We start from the raw sequence: 26073 nt of genomic DNA, 5'->3' as shown, positions 1-26073 counted from the left end.
TGTTTGAGACCATGAAGTGATTTGTTAAGTTTGTACACGAACTTTTCTTTTTCTTTTACAACAAAACTCTCAGGTTGGTTTATGTATATATCCTCTTTTAGGTCACCATTTAAGAAGACAGTTTTCACATCCATTTGATGTAATTCTAGGTCAAGGTAGGCTGCTATGGATATGATCATCCTAATGGAAGGCATTTTGGCAACAGGTGAGTAGATGTCAAAATAATCTACCCCTTCCTTTTGAGTAAAACCTTTTGCTACAAGTCTTACCTTGTATTTTTCAATACGCCATTCGGAGTTAAGTTTCTTTTTGAATATCCACTTACATCCAATGGATCTAAGGTTATGTGATAATCAGACTATCTCCCATACATGGTTTTTTAAATTTATCTCATCTTGCATGGTTTCCTTCCATAACTTATTATCCAGACAAGACATAACATGTAGGTAAGAATAAGGTTCATCATCGGGTTCTTCACTAATCATCTCATAATCCTCCCCAAAATAAGTGAAAAAGGTAGGTGGTCTCTTTATTCTCTCACTTCGCCAAAGTGGTGGTTTCATTTTTTTTGTTAGGCTGAAGCTCAAAGGATCATTACAATGAGGAATCTCATTTGTTGCAAAATGGATGATCACACCAAAGTGGGTGATCATCTAAGAGAGTTCAAGAGTTGTATAAGAGAGAGTGAGAGAGCCGGTCACTCATATGATGAGGTGACACAAAAGACGATGTTTGTACTTTCGATCTCCCCCTCATGGGAGACCTTTGTGGCCAATTTGATGGCGATGTGCCTACAACAGTGGAGGAGATTTCATTTTTCTTGAAAAGGTAAGAGGATGGTAATGGATGGACCATCTTCTATGGTCCATATGGTAAAATCTCACCAACCTTCATCTTCTTCTACTCCCTTACTCATTACTCCTATCTCTTCTTCTCTTCCTAACTCTTCTATGGTGAATACTTCCTAACTCTCTTATGGTGAATACATGTAATGTGGGAGTGAGTAGGAGTGATAATGCTAAAAATAAGAAAAAAAAAAAAAAGACAAATGGAAAGGGAAGGGGAAGCATAACGGAAAATCCTCCTCCCCTTATCCATTTAGCCCTTACCCTCCTAAAACCCGCTTCCATTTGGGTTGTAGATGTAACCAACCTGCTATGATAGTTTGGGTGTATCACAAAGTTCAAAAAAAGTTCTTTTGAACTTGATGCAATAGCACACAAGATTATACATGAAAAGAACAATTGTTTCATGTGTACTAGACCACATTTCTACAATATGAGGTCCAGAGGTATAAAGCATACATCTTAAAGATCGATGCAAATAGGTAATCTATCTAAAAACAATTACAACTAATGGTCCAAAAGTTTGCAAATAGGTGGTCAATCTAAAAACAATTGTAACTAACGATTCAAAAGTTTTCCTAACATAATTATAATTTTTAGTTTTCAATTGTTTTTTCATATTCATGATCTCCGTGTTAAAGATAATATATTCTCTAAAAATTAGAATCAAATTATATTTAAAAATATATATTTATTGCCAGGCCTGCATTTCTACATGTGCGGGATTGGCCGCATGCTAGCCGCATCCTACAAGAAACTAACAAAAAATTAATCCAACATGAGAGTTGAATAACCCATTGAAAGCCATTCTTATTTGAGCAAGCAGGTTTTAACATAACCAAGGTTTTAATTCAAAACCTGGGTTTGTTAACCCATGATTCTCTACAATCGAATTCCTCACTGTCTTCTCTACAATAGAAGAATTCAATGACATGTCTTTGCACAAGAAAAGAATCCTAATGGATAAGGTTTCTATGCATGCAGGTTCTCTCTGCACAATACTGCACAATACAGGAATTCCATGATATCAAACTCTACACTATAAAAGAATCCTAATGAATAAGGTTTCCATTCAAACAGGTAGCTAAGTTGGTTTTGATGGTTCAATTACGATATATGCTCACACAGGGTCCGGGTTTTGTTGATTCTCCCAAATCTGACAAATGAGTTTGAAATAGAACCCTGCTTGATCAGCTTTGCAGAATAAGATGACCACATCTTCAGGGATTAAGAGGCCGTCACGGCAATCTTGAACCTCTCGGAGGCTATGACGAATGCTTCGAGGGACCCCTTCCCACTCGAGCTTTGTGCCGGTGGGCACAACAAGCTTTAGGCTATACCTGTAGGGAAAGTATACGAACCTTTTCCAAAAGATATTTTTGAACTTCTCTTTTTATTTTTGCGAAAATCCAAAATTCTTTCCAAACTCGGCCAGAGGCAGCAAAGTTAAATGATTCTCTCTTTTTCTCTCTACAATAAAAGAATTTAATGATCTCTCTCTGCACAATGGAAGAATCCTAATGAATAAGGTTTCCATGCATACAGGTTCCTCTGCACAATAAGAAGAATTCAATGATCTCTCTCTGTGCACAATAGAAGAATCCTACTGAATAAGGTTTCCATTCCAGATAGCTAAGTTGGTTTTGATGGTTCAAGTACAATATGCTCGCACCAGGGTCCGGGTTATGTTGATTCTCCCAAATCTGACAAATGAGTTTCAGATCGATCTTGTTGTGATCACCTTTGCAGAAGAACAGGGCCACATCTTTGTGGATTATGAGGCCGTCATGGCGATCTCGAACCTCTCAGAGGCTATCACGAATGCTTCGAGGGACTCCATTCCACATGAGCTTGCGGCCATTGGTCGCAACAACCTCTAGGCTGTACCTGAAGTTTTCAGCCACTATGTCCTCTCCCATGAATCGGAGGAAGGCCATGCACATCAGTGCCGCACCAAGGTGAAAGAACTCGAAGGGTAGACAGAAGTACTGACCTGAACAAGTTAAGAGAGGGGCCTCCCATTTCTTGTTCAGGGCTTCTTGAGGATCGGATTCAACATAATCGACCTTGAACTTGAACTTGAACTCGAACTAGGGGCAGTTATAAGGCAGCTCGTGTTCGAGCTTGCTTTTGTAGGGGAAGATTCCAGGGGACCCATAAATGTGGTTCCTGCAGGGGAGCCGGAGAGACTCAACCGCCATCGCCATCACCAAAGCCAAGCACCTGATGTCCCCGAGTTCTTCTCGGCACATGGGGCATCAGTCGTCCAATCTAGCTTTACATGCCGAGCAGAGTGTGTGACCCTTGCTACACTGATGAATAGGTGGATTCATAAAATTGTAAAAAACAGGGCGTTTCAGGAGCGCGTGCAAGCTTGTGTGAAGAGGTGATATGGGGCCGCTCTTCTTCGTTTTCCTGGTCTATTCGAAACAAGCGTGACTATGGGCAAATCTGTTGGCCTGATTAAGGAAAAATAAAAATAATAACAATAATAAATACATTACACAAAACAACTGTCAAAAACTCAAAACTTTATTCACCTGGTCGAACAGGTTAGACATCGGTTTGAATGGTTTGACCAAATAAAGCATTTACTATAGGCAAGATAAACCAAAACACCGTTCAACCGGTTAGACTTGTTGATCGAGTCCAATCTTGATAACTATAATTTATAATAATACTTTGAGAATAACACATTCTATCAGCCCAAATAATAGAACTACGTTTTACGAAAACAAATATTATTTTAAAAGGAAAAAAAAGTTATGTAAGACATCAACTTTATATTATGAAAAACACACCTCTAAAATCAACTAGAAATGGCATCATTCTACACTAGAAATCCCTCAAATTACCTCATTTTTTTTTTTATGGTTATTCTGAAAGGAAATAAAAAAGTATAGGTAAAGCGTTAAATTGTTGGGTTAATTTAATAAGCTTCCCAAATTTGGATTAAAACAACATGGGAACTAAAAATCTTCCAGTTAAAAAACTTCTTTTAAGCGTATTTTGGGAATAAGAGCAGTTTCTATTTTGCTAAAATCCATATGATCATTACCGTCCATTCAAAAAATCAAAAATCAAAATGGTCATCATACATGCTTAATATTGACCAAACGATTCAAGAGATCCATATAATCGTACTGTCCATTCAAACAATCAAAACTGAAGATGGTCGCGTATATTATGCTTTATATTTGGTAAATTGATAATAAATTGAAACAAACAAATTAGTGCTTTCCAGGTCAATAACATGTTATTTTCTTTTTCTCAAGAAAAATAGAAGAAGAAAAGAATCTCCAAATGTGGTTTTTATAAAGCCAAGGCTCCAAACAATCAAAGTAAAACCGATTTTCAAATAGTGTTGAAAAATGTGGTTTCAATATTGAAAATATTTGTGATAGCCTTAAATTATGTTTTGATAACTAAGTATAAAGTTTAAAGCTTAAAAAATAATGTAGATCGAGCAGACTTATGAAAACCTTAAAAATTCACAATCCAAAAATGCATTATAGGATGCACTATTTTTAAAACTAAAAATCCATTTTTTTTCTCATGTCTATGCATCTTGATGGGGAGATGATCAACTTAAGAATACCTGGGCATCAAAACAACCTCTTCTAGTAAAATTTTTGAGGTGAACTCTAATTCTATTTTTTAGAGCCTCAGCTCTATATAATTCTTTTATTTATTTTTAAAACATTAAATTTTATATTTAGAGATGAAAATAAATTTTCAAGGCATCACACAGCTAAAACAACATTCTACGCTATTTGTAGGAGCACCTTTTTTCTTTTTTTTTAAAGGGTGCGGTCTGTAGAGGGTCGAGGCTCCAAACAATCAAAGTAAAGCGCACTTTCAAATAGTTTTAAGAAATATAGTTTCAATACTAGAAATTTTTGTGATAACTTTAAAATATATTTTTATTTTTAATTGTAATATTTAAACTTTCAAAAATAGTGTAGATCGAGCAAATGGAAACTTCAAAATCTTAAAAATTGATTGTCTAAAAATGCATTACAAGATGCACTATTTCCAAAACTTGAAATCTATTTTCTTTCCATGTCCACGACTTGAAATCTATTTGTTTTTCATGTCTATGCATCTTGATGTTGAGTTGATCAATTTGAGGATATTTGGACATCAAAACAACATTTTCTAGTAAAAATTTTGAAATAAGCTCTAATTTGATTGTTTAGAGCCTCGCCCCTATACAAAAATTTTCCTTTTTTTTGTATTGTTTAGGGCCTCGGCCTTATACACACCCCACCATCTCATAATAACGTGATCACTGCTGCCTCTTCCCATATTCAGTCTCTCTCTTTCTCTCTCTCTCACTCTTGAGTTACATCGATGTAACCATGCCTGTAAGTCCTCTCTTTCTCTCTCTCTCTCTCCTTTTCCATCATAAACTCCATTGCCCATTATTTAGATTTTGATTCTATATGAAGGCCTACGTTTTCCTGTAGAATCCATGTATTAATGGGCCTGCGATTTTGCAAATAAACGCTTAATTATGCATTAGCCTTTTGTATTCTGAATTTTTTTGTCAATTGACATGGATTATTGGGTTTTCTTGCTTTCCTTTACTATTTTCTTGATGTGGTTATGCGTGTATGTCTGTATTTTTATTTTGGTTATGGTTTGTTAATTAGATCCAGATTGTTTTCTGTTTTGGAATTATTATAAATGCCTGAACTATTATCATGAAATGGTTTTCACATGTTGATTCCCTATGTTTTCTTGTTAATTGAGATGGGTCTATATGTAAATATATTTTTATGCGATTTTTATCCATTTTTTGTGTGATTTATTTGGGTTTATATTGAATTGGATTAGGGAATTAAAGGTTCTTCAAATTCGCTCTCTCTCGAATGTGTTATTGAGCTCTAACGCTTGTGGTGTGTATACACTGAATTTTATCAGAAAGTCAAGGGGTCTGCAAATTACTTGTCTTTATGCAATGGGATTTTGAGAGTTTCTTGGGGTGTTCATACTGAACTAGATCAGGAAAATCTCTCTCTCTCTCTCTCGCTCTCTCTCTCTAATGGTGTTTTAAGAGTTGGTTTTTGTTGGTTTTCATGTATACTGCAGCTGAGGAGGCTTTTAGAAGTAGAAGCCCCTGGGCCTATGAGATACATAATTGGGGCCATAATAATGATGGTGGGGGTGGTCTTACCAGTCGGATACATGATGTTCAGGAACAAGCGTGTCCCCAATTCCTCTACTTATGCAAAGCAGACGTAGGTGTGCTTTCTTTTTTTTTTCTTTTTTCTTTTTTCCTGAGATACTGTTTATACCCCTCCACAACTATTCTTGTATTCCCTTTGTGTATTAATTGTTATTCGATTTATGTTATTGTCTTTATATTCCTGCTAAGTAAGGGTGCGGTTTGTATAGAGCCTAGGTTCTAAACAATCAAATTAGAGCCTACCTTCAAACAGTGTCAAGAAATGTGGTTTCAATATTGGAAATCTTTTTGATAACCTTGAAATATATTTTCATCTTTATTTATAAAGTTTAAAGCTTCAAAACTAGTGTAGATCGAGAGATATATGAAAACTTGAAAATCTTGAAAATTGACTGTCCAAAAATGCGCTACAAAATACATTATTTCCAAAACTTGAAATCCGTTTTTTTCTCATGCCCGTGTATCTTGATGTTAAGATGATCAATTTGAGGATATTTGGGCATCAAAACAACCTCTTCTAGTGAAATTTTTGAGGTAGGCTCTAATTTCATTGTTTAGAGCCTCGGCTCTATATAAACTTTTCCCCGCTAAGTAATGCCATGTCGATATTGTCAATATATATATATATATATATATATATATATCTATCAATATTTGGACTGGAAGGACTGAATTTGGGGGTGTAAATTGGGTGCCAGTAATCTGTATCCTAAGAAGGGCTCACCCTTGCTTTGTCCAAAATTAGTTTTACTTTAGATGTTCCAAATTTTATTTTGCTCTATGGACTTTTGGGTGCTATATTCATAACTTATTTTCTTTGAGCATACATTTTTTTTTTTGGTTTTGGATAGTTTATGATAACTATTTGGTAAAGATTGCATGGAGTAACTTGCGAACATGCTTAGGCATTTCTATTGTATTTCCAATACTTCGAATGGTCTGGTTTACTTTTTGTTGTTGGAGTTTGGTGCCTTAGTTTCTGCTTATTAGTTTTGAAGTTGGTTCTTTCTTCTGGTCATTTGTGACTATTATTTAGTTCTCTTATTGAGAAGCATAACTTGGAAACATATTCTCTTAATTATTCATGAACTTTTGATACTTTGGTTGTTCTACATTTCATTTCTGTGTATGGATTTTTGGATTTGTTCATATTTTCCTGAAGATATACTAATTCTATAAATTTGTTTCATATGGTTGCTTATAGTTACTGTTAGGTTTTAACTGGTTAGTGTTAACTTGCATCTGATGTTAAACCTTTTTGCAGGAGTAAAACGATGATATAGAGGCTGCTAGGAGAATCTGATTGGTTGTTCTCATTTGCTGTTGGAAGGACTGTAAGGTTGGCTGATAATGAGTGATTAGACAACATGGCCATCACTCACTTGTCTGGATTCAGTTTCTAATGAAATTCCATTCTGAAACTTGTTAATCACCTTAATTGTTCATACCTAAAGATCCTTGCTATTTACACAATCAAATGTTTATAGAGTTATTCTTTATGGTGTATGGACAATGCAGTTTTATTTCGTTTAGTTAACAAATCATATAACATTTTTTATTTGTGGTTGGTGCTTTCTCATGCATCCTTAAAGCTGTATATGTCATGTACATGGGTCTTTTAAAACCATAGTCAACTATAGTCTGGTGGACCTTCATAAATAGAGGAAACTAAAACAAGGAAACCATAATCTGATGGACCCAAGGTCTAAATGGTTGAAGCTAGATTAAAAAATTTGTGAGATATATCGGACAAATTGTTCTTAATCTAATATGTCATGTTATATTGGCAGTTGGAAGTTAGAGGGAGGGAGGGAGGGATGGAGCAGCCTCGAGAGCGTGTTACTTGTTGAAATACATTGGTTAAGCCTCCATAGAGGAATTAAGGAGGGAGGGAGGAGTAGCCTTTACTTCTAGAGCTTGTTACTTTTTGAAATACAATGATTAAGCCTCGATAGAGGAACTAAGGAATTAGGCCACTGGGGAGGAATTCATTGTGTTCTAATTAACTTGGACCTTGCTTCTTTTTATCCTTTTTATAAGTCTGTATTTAACTGAACTTCCTTTCTCTTCTTCTTCTTCTTCTTCCTCCTCTGCCCCCCTCCCCTTCTATTTGTTTTTCCATTTCTCTTATTATTTCATGTTATTTGATTAATATCTCCATTATCTTTCTATGATATGTGAATGCTAGACAGAGAGTTCAAACTGACTCAGAGAAACGATTTCAAATGGGTTGCCTGGATTTTCCAATTGCCATTTAGAGCATGTAAAACTGTGTTCTTTGTAAGAACCTTGTGCTAGCAAGCATTGGTAGTTCATACTTCAAAGTCCATTAGATTTGTTCACAGAGATTTTGCAGTGTAATGTTTCTTTGCATTATTTCCATTTAAAACTTCAATTCAGAGGAAATTTCTGGTTGTCACAATGTTTTAGAGTGCAATGGGTGGAATTCTAGCACTTAATTTTAAATATTCCCATCCATGTTTAGGTGGAAAACATGGGTGCACACACAGATCGCAATCCCTAACTTTGGATTGAGGAAACTGGGCCACATCATCTTTATGATCCTTCCTTGACTTCAAGTTAGTGCTGCATCAAACCGATTAAGTCGGCCTTGGTTATGATTTGACTTGTTTCATTAACTATTGGAGTCTTTTTTTTTTGCGTGTACATGTGTGTGTGTGTGTGTGTGCACGAGTGCCTTGTGGAAAACATGGGCACACACACAGCGCAATTCCTAACTTTTGGATTGAGGAGACTGGGTCAGATCATCTTTATGATTCTTCCTTGACTTCAAGTTAGTGTTGCATCAAACCGATTAAGTCGGCCTTGGTTGTGATTTGACTTGTTTCCTTGACTATTGGAGTCTTTTTTTTTTGTGTATGTGTGTGTGTGTGTGTGCATGCGCGTGCCTCATAATTGACGTATACTTGTTTATGCTAATGCTGTTTAGATTTCTTATCTTATTGTTAATGTCAATATACTATGGAATTGATAAAGATGTAACTTCTTGTGATGTTGCATTATCTCAATAAACTTACAATCAGAAATTGAGAAGTAGGAAATCTGAACAAGCTCATATTGCTTGGAATATGTGGAAGGTGAATCTGATTGAAGATGGGTTTTGCCCTAGCCTCGCAATATATTGGAAAGAAGCATATGGTGCTTCTTACGATCCCTTTTCAGACACACCCCCCTCCACCCAGCTTGTTCTTGTAGTGTTTCTTGTTCTTAACTGAGTAGTATTAGCATATGCAAAATAAGGTGACAATTGTATGGTTTTCATATAAACATCGCATCATAATTAGTCTTGTTTTTTTTTTTTGGGGGAGGAGGGGGGGGGGGGAGATGGATTACAATCAGTAGTTCCCCTTTGTGGTTGTGGTATGGTCACTTGTTTCTGGGTGGACACAGTGAAATATGAGGATTGATTACTGAGTGGAGTTGAAGAGATGAAAAGCACTCAAGTGTAGAAGCAGCACTTGAAGCTCAGCAAATGACAGTATTGGAGGGATAGAGGTGATGAGGGAGACAAATGTTTTGTCGCTCCCTTGGCTCCAAAGAAGAATACCACTTTGCTTTTGTCCAAGTTAGAAGTCAGCAACTGTTGATGTACCTCTTTGGCAGTTTAGGAGTACCCAAGTAGCAGATGCATTTGTTTAGAGTCTAGACTGGGGCTTGTTTGTCCGTTGCTTCTCGAAGTACACTTTCTTTGGAGACAAATGTTTTGTGGCTCCCTTGGCTCCAAAGAAGAATACCACTTTGCTTTTGTCCAAGTTAGAAGTCAGCAACTGTTGATGTACCTCTTTGGCAGTTTAGGAGTACCCAAGTAGCAGATGCATTTGTTTAGAGTCTAGACTGGGGCTTGTTTGTCCGTTGCTTCTCGAAGTACACTTTCTTTGGGTCTTGTCTTCTTTGATGATAGGTGGTCTCTTGAAATCCATGTTTAGAATGCTTACTCCTTCCAATATTTGCCATTGCTTCAACCCAGCGGCTATTGCAATACCCAATGGTCTCTCACAGCATTTTGAGATCATCATCATCATCCAAGCTTTATTCCAACTATTTGGGATCTACTACACGAATCATGTTTCCATTCTGTTCCATCAAGGGGTTGACCAGCTTGGGACCAGATTAGCATTTTGAGAAAGTTCCTAAATTCCATCTTGAACAATACAATCCATGGCTTCTTTCCAGCTCAAATAACTTGAAAGCATGTACAAAGAAAGAGAACATGTCATGTTTAACTAAGAGCCCATTTGGGATCCTTGAAAATTAAGTTTTATTTTTGAAGATATTCTCCTCTGGAAATGAGGCATTTCCAATGCCCAAATTGCGGGAGAAAATCTTCATTTCATTGCCTTATTTTTTAACCTCAGTTTTGGGAAAAGATCTTTCAATGGAAAATTTATATCTGAAAATGCATCTTCTTCACCCCCAATCATTTCTATACCCCACAAACCCTCAATCCTCTCTCTCTCTCTCTCTCTCTCTTCTGAACCGTGGATCTTTACTCGTATCATTTGATTCAATTTCAAAAGGAAAAAGTTTATATGAGGATGCAACCTTGAAATGCGGAACTATGGATGCACCTCAAAAATCCGTAAGGAAAAGGTAGTTTTAATGTTAAAAAATCCTTTGATTGATCATCGAGATGTATGACCATGAAAAATAAAAAGGTTTATTTTACAACATATTATCTAGACCGTCAATTTTCAAGATTTTCATATGTTCATAGATCTACTTGATTTTGACCATTTTTGAAATTTAAAATTTTATAATTAGATATAAAAATAGATTTTGAGATAATCTTAAGAACATTTGATATCAAAATTATATACCATGATAAAATTTGAACGTGCACCTTACCTCTACAGCTATGGATACATCCGTAGGCCAACTGCAACCACTTCAAAATGTCCCAACAAAAGACACATGGAATAGTTTCAAATAAGCAAAATGTTGAATAGATCAATATTCAAATAAATAAATAAATAAATAATTCATCACTGATATTCGATGAACTTTGTGTAATTGCATTTGTCTTAACATGGAAGCACATTGTCAATACAAAGAAGCAATTGACATGTTTAATCCTTAGGAGAAAAAAATAGTAAGTTAAAAGGGAACCTCGCATGCATCCTATTAGACTTTTAGCAACTTGGAAGGAGGTTTCATCAACTCTTTGAGAAATCCACCTCTTTTTAATTACTAACTGTAACCTGAAATGGAAAGCATATTCTCCAAAAAATTTGTTGAATTCAAATATTTAAATTCAATAGAATATTGGTCACGAATTCTTCACTCTGATTGATATTCTAAAATCGGCCGAATTCCATGAGGTTTTTTTCTTTTTCTTATTTCCAAAATGCTGCCGAACTTTGAAATTTTAAATATTAGCAGGTGCTCCTGCAGTGCATTATATTTTACTCTCTCGTGTGTTAAAGTTTCTAAAGGAAATTCTTTAGATATGAAATTTTAAGATCTACTTAATAAGAAAAAAAAAAAGGTTTGATTTTGAGTTCTTTACCACCGAATGGTCTGCTTTCAATTTTAGGACATTCGACTTTTCATGCTTGCAGGGAGAGGTGGAATTTCTTCCCTTTTTGTTTTTAAATGGTCGCTGGATATATCCCCGAACTAAGAGCACCAAGGAATCATTTTAATTTAAGCATACACCATATAAAATTATAAATGGCATACGAATAATTACTCCCAAGGGCAAATCACCTATCTAGGAGTACATATAAAATTGTGCAAACTCATCTCAGGCTACAGGATTTAGGGTTTAGGGTACTAAATGACAAAACAAATAAATTAATTTAGGTTTTTCAAAAGCCAGCATTCAACTAACCAAAAGAAAAAACGAAAAGGATATGAGTCAGCCAACTCATATGTACACATGAGGCCCCCTCTAGAATTCACCTTAAACATGGACTTTTTATTTAAAATTTTAGAAATTCATCATCTAAGCAAAGATGGTTATAAATAAAACAAAAAAAAATTGAACTTCCAAATGTGCTGCTTTTTTGGAGATGTTTTTGGCACTGTCCACATCTTATTTGAACCGTCTGCAGGTTGAAAAGTCAGTTGGATCCTGCACCCGCTTACTTATAAAATACTTTTCCAAAAGTAAAAGAAAACATGCGATTTCGTTTTTATAATCCTATATCCGACCATCATGAGAACATTCTACTTCACGGTTGGAACTGCCATCATTTGGACCATATTTGGAATGATAACATTTTGTTTGAAATTTATCGGAATAGAGAGTATTTAATACTTTATCTATTTCTTTTTATTTAATTTTAAAAAAATTATAAAAATAATAAAAATTGTGTACAGTATTCAATAGTTGATAAATTAAGTGTATTTTGATAAATTTCTTTCTTCTTTTTCTTTATTCCTCCTTTACATAGGTAGCTGGGTTTAGGGTTTGCATGCTTCACTAAAGTGTACATTAGAATCCAACATGTCTACAAAATCTTTTCCGCATCACAAACAATTTATAGTCCAACAAGAGACTACCAAATCTTTTTCTTTATGGAATACACACCATCCCTAACCATAATCAACAAAAAAGAAAACAACCAACTTCTATATTTACCACCTTCCAAAGGATCCAAAAAAGTGAAGTTTAAAATCATGGTAAAATAAACAAATAACTTGGCCAAAAAATAAGTTTAGGAGCAAAAAAAATAAAGTTTAATTGCTTCCAAGAAAAATATAAATGCTTTCTATCAACTCTTCCGTCTCCCCAAAGCTTCTCCCACTTTAATCTTGGACCCCCTTTTTATGCAAAATTCAAAACCAGAAGCATCACCATTATTAACATCTGAAGTGCCTACAGGAGCTTGGAAAACAAGAACTACAGTTGATCCCATTTTAAATGCTGCTACCTGTTTCAATTCATTAATTCCTTCAGTTATGTAAAAAAACATAACATAAACAAAATCCAATACAAGAACTCTCTCTCTCTCTCTCTCTCTCTCTCTCTCTCACACACACACACACACACACACACACACACACAAGGCACACGGATGAGCATGCACGCCCTCCCACCCTTTTTCGAGGTGACAAAGGTAAAAATAGGCATCAAACCTCTGATCCGAGGGATTATTCTATAATATAAAGTTCTACGCAAAACAACAGATATTTTTTATAGATTCCAAAACCAGTAGCAATCCATGGAATTCTTAGACCTTAACAGCGTTTCCATATTATGTTTTAAGATTGATGCCACTTCATACCTTCAAAAGCAAATTTCATGTTACAAGGCAATGCAACTAGACTGATATTCAATTTAAGATTCGTTACCTCCTCCCCCTTCTTGATCAGTACACCAGTGCCTTCGGGTTCGTATTCACGCTCATTTTGAGGCTCAGAGTGCATCAAACTCTTTCTGGGCCTGTTCGTCTTGAGCTCTGGTTCGATGGAAAGCTGCCCACAAAAATAACCACTATAAAAATTTTGGGGAAGTGTAGAATAATCCATAATGAAAAACTATATTCCATTGAGAACATTGCACGCTATTAAAAAGATGGAAGGTTACAGAGTCATTTAGATCCACCACAAGGTCATCTCAGTTGCTCCGTTCCATTTTGATGGAGATGACCCCATTACTTTCCAACAATGAAGACATGCTCTCTTGGTTCGCTAAAGATTTATATCCTACTGCTACCATGATAAAGATGAAACTAATACGGTTGAGGCCCTAAACAATCAAATTAAGGTTGAGGCCCTAAACAATCAAATTAAGGCGCACTTCAAAAATTCATTAGAAGAGGCTGTTTCGATGTCGGAAAACCCTCATATCAATCATCTAGACCTCAAGATGTATAGAAGTGAAAAAAAATGGATTTCAAGTCCAGGAAATAATGCATCTTGTAATGATTATCTAGACCGTCAATTTTTAATATTTTCAGGTGTTTATAGATCTGCTCGATATATGCTACTTTTTAAGCTTTAAATTTTATAATTAGGGATTAAAATAAATTTTCAGGTCATCACAAAGATTTTTGCGACTGAAAAATAATCTTTCGACACTATTTAAATGTGCGCCTTACATTGATTGTTAAGGGCCTCAACCTTATACAAACCACACCCATAAAAAAATGCTCTGTGCTACAGAGAAGGGCTTTTTGGTTTTTTGGGTAATGCTAAAGTGGAATTAAGAGCCAAAAAAATGCATCACTAGGATAAGCAACTTCATAAAATTATGCTTTTAGCACATGGCAAGGAAGCCATCAAACCTGTATAGATCCAACATTAGTTGCTCCAACTGCTGCCATTGCCATATATCCCTCCAACCACCGCCCTTCAAGCACAACCTATTCACATGCAGTGTGTCAATTCGCTCACAAACTTCATGGAATCCATGATTTTCAACCATATGGGCATGTGTTGATTTGGTACTCAGCCTAAACAAATGACAAAGAAGGCATGCAAGAAGATACAAAATCCAGTACATTATTTAATTCAAATCATGATAGAAAACATAGCAAGCACTGCACCATTTCTTTGGGTAACATCTGAAATGCAACTAAAAGAAGTGCATTATTAACATCACCAGGAAGAAGCGACAAGTTCAAATGGGTTCCATGGAATCGATTCTCGTTACAAATATCTGGTGTTAAGTCTTAGAAATTGAAGAAATAGAAAGTCATTTACCCTTTCATTCTCAACATAAAGATTTCTTATTGTTCTTGTAGCTCGTTCATTTGTAGGGAAAAGGCGGCCTGCAAAGAAACAATTCAATCAGTTACTCGTAAATGTATGTGATTTTCAATGAAATCTTGGGAAAGTGCGAACACCAAGAAATGAAATCACTCAATAATGAAACATCACATATATTTGAGGGTAGAACAGTGCCATTCTAGTCACTTTTCGATTCCCTTCAAAACACCATGTAACTATTTCCCCGTTTTCCGTTTTAAAAAATGATTTTTTTTCAAGAATTAACAACCTTTCAACATAATTTGCTTTACCATAAGAAAGAAGAAGGAAAGAACCATCTGCAGTGCACCTTGCATTAACCAAAAGCGGAAGACGAAAAAGACATCTGTACATAACCAAAAGAGAAAGAGGGGAAGACAACTGCGTATAACCAAATTGCTGTTTTTCTCCAATGGTTGGCTTAATGTTTGATACATCTTCCTAAGTACTTATCCTTGAGTTTCTATGAAAGGACGACTTAATGTTATGATCCTATGGATATATCATCCTTTAAACTGAAAATATACAACACCTAGAATGAGCAGGTAACGAGAAACTTCCCACATGTAGTTATTAACATTATTCCTTCTTAATAGACACAGGGTCATACCTTGTTTATTGGGTAGACCATGGCATCCTTCTTAATAGATACAGGGTCATACCTTATTTATTGGGTAGACTATGGCATTTGCATGATGCATGTGCTTAAAATGCATGTTCTCAAGGCCAACAGCAGAGACAAACCATGGTCTGAAGATGACATTCAGGCCGAAGTACGGTTCATCCCCACCATCCATCTTGAGAATGGACATGGGGTGCCGTGTATTGTGCAACATAAACATCATGTTTTTTTTATAACGAACATAAAAATCATGTTTATACCACGATTTCCACATTTATTATGGCATGCTTCAAGCCGCAATTAGTTTTTCACATTGTCCAAATAATGTCGTTTAAAATTCTCGAGAGAAGTCAAACCTAATACAATGAAAAATATACCTGAAAAATGGCGACGATGAGAAACATGCCAATCCACTGGGGAATGCACTCGATGGTAATCGCCAGGACATAGATATATCACACAGTAAAATGTTCCCTTCATTGGGCTGCCATTAAACATTGCCACAATATTCACACAAGTAGTTTGAAATTCCAAATGGTTCCATCCCTTAAAAGCAAAAACCATTAAGATAAAAGAGAAAAGTGCACTCCTAACTAGAACCATTCATGAAAGTCAAACAGACGAATAACCACGAATATCTATTCTACATATTCATTCTATATATATTAAGCCACATTTAGAGGGAGTGACATGTAGCTCAATACACTTATTTTTTGTGATGCAACTGTGCAGCAGGTGCAAGCACTTTCTCTATTTTTGAGATGCTGTGAAGCCACTATGGGGCTTAAGGATAATTTTGCAAAAACATCTTTGGTGGGTGTGGGTTGTGAAAGAGTCTTTGGTGGGTCAGCTGGCTGGTTCGATGGGCTGTGCAGTAGGTAAACTCCCTATTAATTATCTTGGTATCCCAATTTCAGACTCAAGACTTTCTAGATTGGTGTGGGATCCTGTGTTGAAGAGAGTTAATACCAAATTGGATTTAGGGAAAACCAAGTTTCTTTCTCCAGGAGGTCGTGTTACTCTGATTAATTCGACTTTTTCTAATATGCCGGTGTACTTAATGTCTCTTTTGCACATGCCTGCTCCCATTGTTAAAGTAATTGAGCATCTTATGCGCAACTTTCTGTGGGGTTCTTTGATGGTAATCGCAAATATCACTTGGTTGGTTGGGATAAGGCTTGTAAACCGCAGGAGGAAGGGGGATTGGGGATTCAAAAGATCAAGTTGGTGAACCACGAGCTCCTTTCTAAGTGGTGGTGGAGATCTATTGTGGAAGGAGAGCATTTGTGGAAAGATGTTCTTATTGCCAAATATGGAGTGGATCATGCTGGATTTATTGGAAGAGGAAGAGGTAGTGGCCAGTCACAAATTTGGCAGGGGATTCTTGCTAATAAGGAAGTGGTGGTCAGAAATGTGACGTGGGAGGTAGGTAGGGGAAATTTGATTGATTTCTGGAATCATAAATGGTTAGGACAAAACCTTCTTAAAGTACAGTATAAAGAGTTATTTGAAAAAGCAACTAATAGTTCTCTCAAGGTGGAGGAGTGTATTGCTGGTCCTCGAATAGGATATCATGGAATATTCAATTCATGTACAATAGAACTCCGGATAACAAGCTAAATCAATTTTGCAATCTTATGACTGATTTGGAATTCATATATATATCTAGGAACCATGGTGATGAGGTGGTGTGGGAACTAAATAATAATGGGGATTTTTTGGTTAAAGCTGTGTATTCTCTACTATTCATGATAGAGTGAGATGGGAACAGCCTAATCTAATAGCTACTTGGAAATGGCGGGTTCCTCATAAAGTTCAGTTCTTCTTATGGACTTTATCTCAAAATAAGGTGTTGACGGTGGACAATTTGAGAAGGGAGGATAAAATAATTGTTAATTGCTGCATTCTATGTAAGGAGGACGAGGAGACAGGTGACCATTTGTTTCTCCATTGTAGTCTTATTGGGTTTATTTGGAGATGGGCTTTTCAGTTAGTTGGCTTCTTGTTACCTCTTAACTGAAAAGATACGTCTATAATTGAGCAACTCTCTATTCCCTCTACACCCATGTTAGGCACCACAATTTGGCAAATTTTCAGGGCTTCGATTCTTTGGGAGGTATGGCTTGAGAGGAATAGATGTATTTTGGAAGGGAGGTGCTTAGAGACAGCTCGAGTACAATAGAAGGTGGTTCAAAATGTGTATCTTTGGTTATCCAATACGAAAGAAGGCTTTGGTGTATCCAAGATTGACGTTCTCCTCAATCTTCGCAACCTTATGCATCATCATGTTCATTGGCCTATTTTGCATAGAGTATGGTACCCTTCTGGTGAAGGATGTGTTAAGCTGAACTTTGATGGCAGTTCCTTCGGGAACCCAGAACCGGCGGGTTGTGGTGGGGTTGTGAGAGATTATTTGGGTGGGAGAGTTTCTTCTACCATGGCCCTTGTGGGACAGCCAACCAAGCTGAAATGAAGGTAGTTTTACATGGGATAAAGCTGCTAAAAGATAGATGCCCGACCTTTGGAAGGGTGGTCGAGGGGGATTCTCTCAATGTTACCAATTGGTGCTCTGGATTAAGTAAGCATCGTTGGAACTTGAGGAAATTCAGGCTGCAAGTTCAGGATTTATGTCTGAATCAGGTGGTCTCTTTCAATCATGTGTATAGGGAGGCGAATGCGAGGGCTGATTCTTTAGCTAAGCAAGGTGTGCTGGCTGCAGGTGCTTTTATTTCTCCTTTCATTGTGTAACCCTGTAATTTCACTTTGTTATCAATAAAGATTCGTAAGCTTGTCAAAAAAACAAAAGAGAGTGACTCTAGAGGGGTAAGGCACATGCTGAGGAGGCTCACAGAGTGGAGTTTAGAGTAACTACGTCTAAACCAAATCAATTGTATCTCTTACTATAACAAATACCTTTATAATCTGATCTCAAAAAAATAAATACCTTCATAATTAAATATTTGGAAATATCTTATAAGAAATGTAATTGAAAAAGGAAACCCTCCATTTAATCTATATCACATGGATTTTTTTGTCTGGTTGCCACACCCGAGTCAGACATGCATTGACACACATACCAACACATATTCTTACTGATTCTTCTTCTTGTTCATTGAGTATTGACTACATCATTTAGAGACTTCACTAGATACATATGAACATTGAAAATATGTACTAATTTAGCCAATTAACATAATTAAATTTTTTTGGCTACCTAGAATGAGATGAATATAAGTGAACTATGTCTGATTTTTTTGTTTTTTTGTCTTTTTATAATATAGTCCTGTCGCCGAATCTTTTCTTCATGCCATGAAGAATCCATCACCCCATACCTGTGTCTAATAGAAGTACCCAGGAATGCAACACAGCATGCAACACAGCCTCTAATGAATACTTCATCATGATCCAGTTAGGAAGAAATTTGTATATACATCAAAGATTCCCTTCTATTTTGAGGATTATTAACTTCATTGGAAATGTAGTCCTTAACCCCCAATTCTAGATTGACTTTTTGGTTAAAATAAATAAATAAATAAAATATATATATATATATATATATATATATATATATATATATATATATATATATATATCTTTTTTATGTGTTTACCATTTTGAGATTGTAATGACAATAACACAAGGAGAAGTGTACAATAAGACTTTAGGTACAGGAAGGTCAACATCACCACCCTTAGCCATTAGATATGAATCGGATGGTAGGATTGTGCTATTGACGCACTAAAAGTCCAAATATGCTTTTTTTTAAAATTTTTTTTTTTAAATACTGTAAACCAGTTGATTCCGCATTAACAGCTAGGAGTAATTGTTACCTTCTTATATAAAAGTAATGGCCTTGTAAATAATATATATGTGCCTCTTGCTAGTAATGATAGTTCAAGTGCATAAGATGAAACCATAAGACCTTCCTTAAGTAAGTAAGATCAAACCATAATTATCAAACCCAAGTTACAGACAATATGAAGCATTCAAGCCTCAGTTAAGGACAAGGCTTTAAAACAATAGCAAATAAGATGATATATAATAAATGGGTGCAGGTGGCATACGAATGCATCCGTAGCTGTAGAGGTAAGGTGCACCTTCAAATTTTATCATGGTATATAATTTTGATGTAAAATGCTCTTAGGATTATCTCAAAATCTATTTTTATATCTAATTATAAAATTTTAAATTTCAAAAATTGTTAAAATCAAGTAGATCTATAAACATATGAAAATCTTGAAAATGGACGGTGTAGATAATATGTTGTAAAATGCACTATTTTTTAGACTAAAAATCTTTTATTTTTCATGGTCATATATCTCAATATCGAGATGATCAATTAAAGGGTTTTTCAACATTAAAACTACCTTTTCCGATGGATTTTTGAGGTGCATCCGTAGTTCTACATTATAAGGTTGCATCCTTATATAAACTTTTCCCATAATAAATATATGATGAACTTAAGTTACAAATCCAACTTATGCTCGAACACTAACAAAAAGGTTGTCAAAAAAAATATTAACATCCTCCAAAATATAGGTTTTATTCTCCATAACATTCAAAATTATTCCCTTTTTTTTTCGGGGGCTTAGAGCGGTGAACACGAGGCACCACTTCTAGTTTACATGTGCGAAGGTGATCCACATGTGTGAAGTTGTGATTTTGTTTACAACAGCAAAGAAGATAATATATATATATGGGAATTTATACAATGAGACCATTTATCTTTTATACAAGGGGGTCACAATTACTACAACCATCCGATGTGAAATCTGATAGTTTCAATGTGTCACAAAGTTCGAGAAAATTTCTTTTGAACTTTGAGGGCCACTCAATTTCACATCTAATGGTCAAGATTAATTGCGACCACCTTGTACCAAAAGTAAATGGTCTCATTATATACTTTCCCTATGTGTGTGTGTGTGTGTGTGTGTGTGTGCGTGCGTGCATGTGTGCGTGTGATGAACATAAGTTACAAATCCAACTTATGCTCGAACACGAACAAAAAGGTTGTCAAAAACAATATTAACATCCTCCAAATAGAGTTATTATTCTCCATAACATTCAGAGTTATTCCTTTTTTTTTTGAGGGCTTAGAGCTGTAAACACCAGCCATCACTTATAGTTTACATGTGTGAAGGTGATCCACATGTGTGACACTGTGATTTTGTGAGATACCTTAAACCAAGGGATCCCTTGCCCTCTATACATATATGCATTGTCTAATAGATCAAGGGGGATAGTGATGCGTCCTACTATAAGGATGAGGTGCTTCTGCGATCTTGGCTTTTATGCCTCTTATTCCTGTTTTTTGCAGCAATCACATGAAAGTACCTTTCGTTCAAGCTGAGGGGAGGAAGATTTAAGTAGGCAAATATCGACAATCAATGGTATTTCAATCAAGGTTTTAAAAATCATGATCTGGATTGGAACTGGCCAATCCGGATTGGGAATTGATTAGGCCGATCCGGATCGTTGAATATCAGGAACTGGCCGGTTCTCTAACTGAACCGGTAGAGAACTGGCCATTTCAACAATCCGGATTGCTAAATATCAGGAACCGACCGGTTCTCTGACCCCATCCCAGTTTACTTTTTAATATTTTTTTCAATTTTTTTATTCCCTATTTTTTAATCTTTTTATTCGCCGGTTCACTAGGCCGGATCGCCGATCCGGACGGCCATTCCGGATCAGTTTTCTGGAGGAGCAATCCAGCTCACCAAACCGTCTTTTTAAACTGTGGTTTGAAATAAGTACACGATCAGAAAACAACCATAATTCTTTTTTTCTTGTTCTTTTTTTTCGAATGGTCACCTATGATAAATTTGAGGATTTGTGGAAATAATAAGCATCCCAAATCACTAAGTGTAATGCAGCCAATAACAATTGGAATGCTCTAGCTAGCCATAGGTCTCCAATACAAGTTAATGAGTTTAAACTAGAACTCATCCTGAATAACACATCTATCATAATGAAGACAATACTCAATTGACACCAAACACTAGCCAATGTGAACAAAATTCCATTCAAACCAGAGAAGAATATGATATTACCGTAGCCAATGTGAACAAAATTCCATTCAAACCAGAGAAGAATATGATATTACCGTAATGAGTTGGGTATTCTCACTTTGGGTGATGACCAGGATATTGTCCACCATGATCTTTTGCTCTCTTCTATTCTCATTTGTGACTGTTCACGTTGTTTTTTATTGACATCCTCCAAGGCAACCAGAGGGAATAATGAATTTTCCCCAAGAAGAGAAGAAACAGAATAGGAGAATCCCTTGACTTGCTCAATCATAGCTCCAGGCTTATTTAGCTCACCAAATCTCAACACTATACCATCAACAGGACTGGCCTGTTTCAAATGGTAAAGAACTTACGATCATAAGCATCTATTTCTGAAAAATAAGAAAATACTGAAGCTTCAAGAAAAAATAAATAAATATATATATATATACACACACACACACAGGGCATTGATTTCATGCAACGGTTGTATAGTAATATAATGCAACCACCTTCAAAACCATGCTAGGGCCATTTGTTTGATCCAAAATTTAAAATATGCATTCTTTTCATTCTAATGAACAATCACAAAAAAGAAAAATTTGACAACGCAACCTAGAAAGTTTTTTTTTTCTTTCCAAATTTTTTAGATAATTTTATTATCATTAGATTAACAATATTAAAAAAGAAAAAAATGATTTTGAATTCATAAAGACCTAGATCTTGAAATTCATCAAATGGATGGTGTAGATTCATTGTTGGAGGGGACTCATTTTGACCATATATAGAGTGCAAATTTGCTTCTTCTTTTTTTTTTAGATTTGATTATTGAGATGAATAGAGTGTGTGTGCAAATTTTTAGGTCATACAAATACCACAAACATAGTTTTCTAGAAGTGTGGTTGCATTATACTATGATACAACCGTTGAATGAATCATTGCCCACGTATATCTATATATATATATATATAGAAAGTTGGAAAACCTGCACAAATTATTTATGCACCCCAAAAACTTGCAACCTCACAAAGAGTGCTTTTACCAGTCATTTTTTCTATATGACTAATTCCCCCAGCCTGACATTTAAATACCAAACAAGGTAATTTTAGCAAACGCATCCAATTGGCTGGGGGCTAAATCGGCCATTTGGAAGACAAATCAAGGCCTAGTTTGAGATTCAAGTTTCTGGAGCACATGAAATGATTTATGCAGGTGTTCTAGGCACTGTGTTGATAGTTCTCCCAAAAAAAAAGAAAGAAAGGAAGAATGTAGATTAAAGGCTAGAAGCAGCAAGTTACCAGTTACCAGACTATAAGGATCAGGGTCCCCAAAAACTTGCAACCTCACAAAGAGTGCTTTTACCAGTCATTGTTTCTATATGACTAATTCCCCCCAGCCTGACATTTAAATACCAAACAAGGTAATTTTAGCAAACGCATCCAATTGGCTGGGGGCTAAATCAGCCATTTGGAAGACAAATGGGAGGTCAAGGCATTGTTTGAGATTCAGGATTTTGGAGCACAGGAAATGATTTATGTAGGTGTTCTAAGTACTGTGTTGACAGTTTTCCCAAAAAAAAAAAAGAAAGTAGATTAAAGGCGAGAAGCAGCAAGTTACCAGTTACCAGACTATAAGGATCAGGGTCGATTGGCCTATAACCTTCTTTGAGGGTGCGAACAAAGAAATCCTGTAAAGAAGCATATTCATCCAGTGGTAGAGCAACTTCTTCCAGATCTGCAAAGGAGTGACTGTGTCTTAATTTTTTTCCATACTAGAGCACACTAGTGCATTTGAGAAACTAAACAAGCTGCAAGATGCAGAGCTAAACCTCATTTCATGGTATTACACTAATAATATTTTTAAATCAATTTGCTATTTCTCAGTGAGAATATATAAAACAGTTCGAGATTTAGGACTCCTTTGGTTCAAGGAAGAAATGGTACATTCACAAACATAATTTGCTTGTTAGAGGGTAATAAATATTTTTCACTGTATAACAATGAGAAAGACAGGAACAAATCTTTCTCTTCTTTTTTTGCCCTTTCTTTTCTGGTATTTTTATTTTATTTTTTTGGGGGTGGTGGGAGAGGGTTTGTTGCAGACAGTAATAATCTCTAAGAACCATTTGTTACATTGAGAAGATGTGGAGAAAGAATGTAACCATACTTGAATGGAAAGCACGAGCCCAGCCACGATACACATAAGGGCGAAGCCAAACAGGAATTTCCTGCAGATAACAAATAGGTAAAGATTCCACAAAAAAAGAAGTTCATAACATACACTGTCAAAACCAGAAGTCATTGCATATAACTGGAAAAAAAAATAGATAAAGAGACTGAAAACAGGAATAATGCCAAGGTTCCAAGCGCCAAGGTGGTGTCTTGATTCAATAAGACAAGATATAGTACTCCTACACCAAAACAATCAAGTCGTTGCTACAAAATAAGAATAAATACAATACATGAAAGACTTACCACACTCGTAATGAAACCCCAAGCGCGTGAAATAGACCGCAACGGTAGCAACCTCAAGAATGCAGCCTATGTTGAAGAGTTAAGGTTTTCTTAATGAAAACTTTGCAAGCAACTTAGTATATAATTAGAAACCACAATGCATCGTAATGATGATAAGTATGCAAATACTCACTTTAGCATCAGGTTGAAACTCCAACTCTATTCCCTTCTGCCTTGCTTCCTCCATCTGCAACTCAGTTATTAAACCAATAAGACAAAAACAACTTACAAAATAAATAGGACTAAACAAAAATTGGTGGCAAGCATAAAAAAAATGAACTAAAATATACAAATTTGTTAAAAGGCGGATCAACACTAGAGAAAACAACAATTTTATCTTCATATATATTTAATATACACAAGAATAAAAGAACAAGTACAACCCAAGGCTAAATGCACCTAAACGATCACAAACCCCCATTGAACCTTGCTTCGATTAGCTCATAGCACATAATAAGACTGGATGGGACTGAGTAACTCTATGCTGAAAGGACCGACTTTAACATTTATAGGGTAAAGCTATACATGCTCTTCATGTTTCAATCACTAAAAACCATCGCAAATTGAGAACCAGTAACCATGGGATTTGTGCTCTCACCTCCTAGAACCTTCGAATATTTCAAACATAAAAAATTAGAATATAGCAATTGATTCCATGCAATGTCTATTTGGGTGGATTTGACTTATATAGGTGTTATATCAGCTGAAGTGGTACAAGTCCCCCATTTCAGCTATACCAACTCCATCGACAAGTAAGTAATCAAATAAAGCAAATCCAAAGGGAAGAAGGAGAACATACAGAAACCAATAAATCTAACAAATTCAGTCGAATCTATGCCTTGGATTAAAAACAAATGAAATGGTTGCTACATTAGGTATCAGGTATTGAGCTACCTTCTTGTCCTCATAAAGGTGACGAGCATGAAGAAGACCCAGCATCACAAGAGTAGCCAAAGTTGCACCAGGTATAAAAAAGGGATTATCTGAAAATGCACGTAAAAAAATTATTCATACAAAAAACCAAGAAAAGAAAGGCCAACAACCAGCTATAATTTCAACTAGAAACCCAGAAATTAAAATCAAACTGAATGTCACTAAAACCCTGGATAGACAAAAAATGCAAAATCTCAAAGTAACTCATTTACATAGACTAATCTCAGTAAACTAGTGAAAACCCAAAAGGAAAAACTGAATCAAACATAGATCTATACCAACAAAACCCAGTAAATGAACCATAAATCCTAGCAACAAAACCCATAAATGAACAATAAATTCACAACAAAACCAAGTAAACAAACCCAATTTTGTTAAATGTAATCTCCAAACTTTGGTTAACACTTGGATAGCAAAACCAGTGAGCAATTAATAATCTCAAAAAACCCATGAAACCAACCCAATTCAATTGCATAACCTCACGAAAAAGAAGAAAAAACAAATCAACAGTTCTCAGTGAATAGCTTCACTAGAAACCCATGGAACCAAACAATAAGAATTAACGGTGAGTACTCTAATAGAAACTCAGGATAGTATCCAATTATCAGGTTCAAATATAGGAACAGAGAGAGGGGGAGAGAGAGAGAGCAAACAATTCGAATAATCTCGACAAAAACCAACGTACAATAAATAAATAAATAAATAAAAACACAGACCACCAAAACAGGAGAAAAAGAAGAGGAAACTCAATGCATGAAATCGCGTTTAAAATAGATGGGTACCTTCAACGTTGGTGCCGCCATTAATGGAAGCTCCACCGATTCGAAAGCTCCTTCGAAAAGAAGTAAAGAAGCGGTGAGCGGGAAAAACACGAGAAAAGCGACGGTGGTGAAGAGGGTGAGGAAAGAGAGGCCATCTTGAGGAACTTCTGAACCCCATTTTGGGCGTGGGCGTGGGCGTGGGCACAAGCACACTATCGAGAGACTCAAGAATATGGAGAAGATGGGGTTTCTACACTGTTTATCTCTTTGTACTAGGATTTAGGAATAGGACAGTATTATGAGGTACGGCTCCGGGAATATTGTCCATTGAGGCGAAAGGACAGACACTTGGGGGTTGGGTTTTTAGAGAAACAGGGACTTGCGGCTGGGTTTAGAAAGAGGATAGATAGCTCTTTTTATTTTATTTTATTTTAAGAGAAATGTGAATGACCATCTCCCCCACATCGCCATTAAAATTAGTA

General features: G+C 35.9%; 2 protein-coding genes and 1 pseudogene across 16 annotated transcripts; 1 reads left to right on the top strand and 2 right to left on the bottom strand.

The window, feature by feature from the left end:
* Positions 1–1965: 1965 nt before the first annotated feature.
* On the bottom strand, positions 1966–3202 carry LOC148778946 (E3 ubiquitin-protein ligase SINAT5 pseudogene; annotated as a pseudogene).
* Positions 3203–5181: 1979 nt separating this feature from the next.
* On the top strand, positions 5182–8092 carry LOC18428854 (uncharacterized). Of its 2 annotated transcripts, XR_016048035.1 has the most exons (4): positions 5182–5212; positions 5940–6092; positions 7301–7375; positions 7827–8092. XR_016048035.1 is itself a non-coding variant. In XM_006838150.4 (3 exons), exons 1-2 carry the CDS (start codon positions 5207–5209, stop codon positions 6090–6092), a joined length of 159 nt encoding a protein of 52 aa, XP_006838213.1. In that variant the 5' UTR covers positions 5182–5206; the 3' UTR covers positions 7301–7594. The 2 variants fall into 2 exon arrangements, 1 of the variants encoding a protein (XP_006838213.1); XM_006838150.4 differs by lacking the exon at positions 7827–8092 and having other exon boundaries at positions 7301–7594.
* A 4418-nt stretch (positions 8093–12510) lies between these two features.
* On the bottom strand, positions 12511–26073 carry PSD1 (phosphatidylserine decarboxylase 1). 14 transcript variants are annotated; one of them, XR_016048029.1, is made up of 14 exons: positions 25613–26066; positions 24792–24880; positions 24031–24084; positions 23859–23924; positions 23551–23611; positions 23002–23118; positions 22683–22781; positions 21480–21733; positions 17893–18123; positions 15751–15857; positions 14707–14774; positions 14289–14366; positions 13354–13476; positions 12511–12932 (listed from the first exon to the last, which is right to left on the bottom strand). XR_016048029.1 is itself a non-coding variant. In XM_011623085.3 (12 exons), exons 1-12 carry the CDS (start codon positions 25767–25769, stop codon positions 12774–12776), a joined length of 1326 nt encoding a protein of 441 aa, XP_011621387.1. In that variant the 5' UTR covers positions 25770–26073; the 3' UTR covers positions 12511–12773. The 14 variants fall into 14 exon arrangements, 4 of the variants coding, with proteins under 4 accessions (XP_011621387.1, XP_088712414.1, XP_088712412.1 ...); XR_016048028.1 differs by lacking the exon at positions 17893–18123; XR_016048032.1 differs by lacking the exon at positions 22683–22781.

Source organism: Amborella trichopoda, chromosome 13, assembly GCF_054954075.1.
Source record: "Amborella trichopoda isolate Santa Cruz 75 chromosome 13, AtrichopodaSantaCruz75HAP2 v2.0, whole genome shotgun sequence".
Classification (NCBI taxonomy): Eukaryota; Viridiplantae; Streptophyta; class Magnoliopsida; order Amborellales; family Amborellaceae; genus Amborella; species Amborella trichopoda.
This window is presented reverse-complemented; position numbering and strand designations above follow the sequence as displayed.